Below are 2,952 nucleotides of genomic sequence, written 5' to 3'. Positions count from 1 at the left end.
ATCTTGAAGATTTGGAGCAAATTGTTCGGCGATTTGGAGAAAAAAGTGTTCAGTGATTTGGAGAAAACGCGTTCGACAATTTGGAGAAAACATGTTCGGCGATTTGGAGAAAACATGTTCGGCGATATTATGGCAATTTCGTATTGGAGTTTGTTATGGAGTAGCATAGAGCTCAGCGACCGTAAGCGGAGATTAAACCACAATGGAGAAAAGTGAGACAAGTTATGGAGACCAAAACTTTATTCATCATAAAGTGGAGAGTACATATCTAGGGCATTTCAAGGATAGAAATGTATGAGGTGCTCGATGTGCTATGAGTTGGGGACATCGATTCCGTCTAAGTCACATAGGCGATAAGACCCTGATCGGGTAACCTCTTTGACGACATAAGGCTCTTCCTAGGGGGAGGAGAGCTTGTGTATCCCTTCGATTTTTTATTTTCTATGGAGAACGTGGTCGCCGACAGCAAATAAATGACCTTTGATGTTGCGGTTGTAGTACCTCCGCAAGCCTTCTAGATATTTAGCTATGCGGACACAAGTGATTAGGCGTTCTTCCTTGGCCCTGTCGATGTCCTCTGTCTGAACCACTGCGACTTGCTCTTCATCATAATTTTCCACCCTAGGTGCTCGGAAGGCAATATCCGCTAGTAGTATGGCTTCTGAGCCATAGACCAAGAAATATGAAGACACACTGGTGCTACGACTAGCTTGAGTGTGCAGTCCCCAGACTACAGCTAGTAGCTCCTTAAGCCATCTACCCGGATACTTTTCTTCTTTCAAATATAGCCTCTTTTTGAGAGCATCAAGAATCATACCGTTCGCCTGTTCAACCTAGCCATTGGCTCTAGGATGGGCAATGGAGACATACTTGACAAAGATGCATCGGTCTTCGTAGAAGTCCCAAAAGTGATGGCTATAAATGTAGATCCGAGGTCATTGATGATGCTGTTCAGGAGACCGAATTTGTGGATAATGTCTTCGAAGAGCTCAACTGCTTTCTTTGCAATAGCTGAGATGAGCGGTTTATACTCGGTCCACTTGGAGAACTTATCAATGGCGACGTATACATACCAGAAGCCACCAGGCGCTGGCTTAAAAGGGCCAATCATGTCTAGTCCCCAGCATCCAAAGGGCCAGCAAGCTGGAATGGTCTACAGCTCTTGTGCTGGCACGTGTATTTGCTTGGCGAAAAATTGGCATCCTTCACAACATCGGACGAGATCTTCTGCATCAGAGATGGCCGTGGGCTAGTAAAAACTAGCTCAGAAAGCTTTGTCAACCAGTGTTCTCGAGGCCACGTGATTGTCGTAGGAACCAGAATGAATTTTGAGAAGTAACTTCACTCTATCTTCTTGGGTGATGCATTTTTGCAACATCCCTTCCTTGACACTTTTCCTCATCAAGTTGTCGTCCACCAGCACGTAATGCTTGCTTCGATGAATTAGGCATTCATTTTTAGTCTTATCGGTGGGTACTTCGGTGCTAGAGAGGTACTTGATGAACGGTTCCCTCCAATCGGCGATCGGCAAAGGTACCATAAGTACCAGCTGCTCGACGGGGGGAACTTCCTGAATTTCTTTTTCTTCCTTAATGGATGGCACCAGAAGATCTTGAACGAAGACCCCCGGTAGAATCACGGCGTGAGAGGAGCCCAACTTGGGCAAGTGATCGGCGAGCTGATTTTCATCGCGTACCACATGATGGTACTCGATACCGTAGAACTTCCCTTCAAGCTTCCTGATTTCGGCGCAATATGCATCCATCTTCTCGTAGGAGCAAGACCAGTCTTTGTTAAGTTGGTTGATGACCAGCGCGGAGTCCCTGTATACCATGAGGCGTTTAATGCCGAGCTCAACGGCTATACAGAGTTCGTGGAGACATGCTTCATATTCGGCGGCGTTGTTGGAGGGCAAAAAGTGTATCCAGAGAACATATCGGAGTTTATCCTTGGTCGGCGTAAAAAACAGAATGCCCGTGCCAGCACCGTTGGTGTTAAGGGCATCATCGAAGTACATCACCCAGTGCTTGGGGCAGGTGGTGGCGATGGGCTCTTGGATCTCGGTCCACTCAGCAATGAAATTAGCAAGCGCCTAAGATTTGATGGTAGGCCTGCTTCTGAATTCAATGGAGTAAGTGCTGAGCTCAACCTCCCACTTGATGATGCGGCCATTGGCCTCTTTATTGTAGAGAATGTCCCCTAGAGGGAACTCGGTAACCATGGTGATCTTGTAATATTCAAAGTAGTGGCGGAGCTTGCATGATGTAATTAGGATGGCGTATAGCAACTTTTGGACCTGAGGATAATGAGTTTTGGGCTCGTTAAGGACCTTGCTGATGAAGTATACCGGACATTGCACCATATATGCATGCCTGGTCTCCTTGCGTTCGACCATGATGGCTGTGCTGACGACATGAGAAGTAGCGGCGATGTAGATCAGGAGAGTTTTGTCTGACCATGGTGCCATCATGATCAGAGGCTTTGTTAGGAACAACTTGAGTTGCTCAAAAGCTGTGTCTGCCTCCTCCGACCAGGAAAAGCACTCAAAGGCCTTAAGGAGTTTGAAGAAAGGTAGACCTTTTTCGCTGAGGCACGATATGAAGTGGCTTAAGGCAGCCATGCAGCCTATAAGCTTCTATATATCCTTGACATGTTGGTGATGGCAGAGACCTTGTCAGGATTGGGCTCAATGCCTCATGCGCTGACAATGTAGCCTAGGAGTATACCGGATGGAACTCCAAAGATGCACTTTGAAGGGTTCAGCTTCCATCAGTACCTTTTTAGGTTGGCGAACATTTCTTCGAGGTCGGCGATAAGATCATCGGTGGTCTTGGACTTGACGACCACATCGTCGATTTATGCTTCGACATTGCGGCCAATCTATTGATCGAGGCACATCTGGATAGCCCTTTGATAAGTCGCCCCGGCGTTCTTGAGTCTGAAGGACATGGT

At 47.0% G+C, this 2,952-nt stretch overlaps 1 protein-coding gene across 1 annotated transcript; it reads right to left on the bottom strand.

Annotated features, from left to right (window-relative positions):
• Nucleotides 1-1,264: 1,264 nt before the first annotated feature.
• LOC136507412 (uncharacterized) lies at nt 1,265-1,765 on the bottom strand. Its single transcript, XM_066502143.1, has one exon. The coding sequence runs from the start codon at nt 1,763-1,765 to the stop codon at nt 1,265-1,267; it is 501 nt and encodes a 166-aa protein (XP_066358240.1).
• Between the last annotated feature and the right edge of the window lie 1,187 nt (nt 1,766-2,952).

Source organism: Miscanthus floridulus, chromosome 15, assembly GCF_019320115.1.
Source record: "Miscanthus floridulus cultivar M001 chromosome 15, ASM1932011v1, whole genome shotgun sequence".
NCBI classification, from domain to species: Eukaryota; Viridiplantae; Streptophyta; class Magnoliopsida; order Poales; family Poaceae; genus Miscanthus; species Miscanthus floridulus.
Note: the sequence above shows the minus strand (reverse complement) of the source record. Positions and strands in the feature narration are given on the sequence as shown.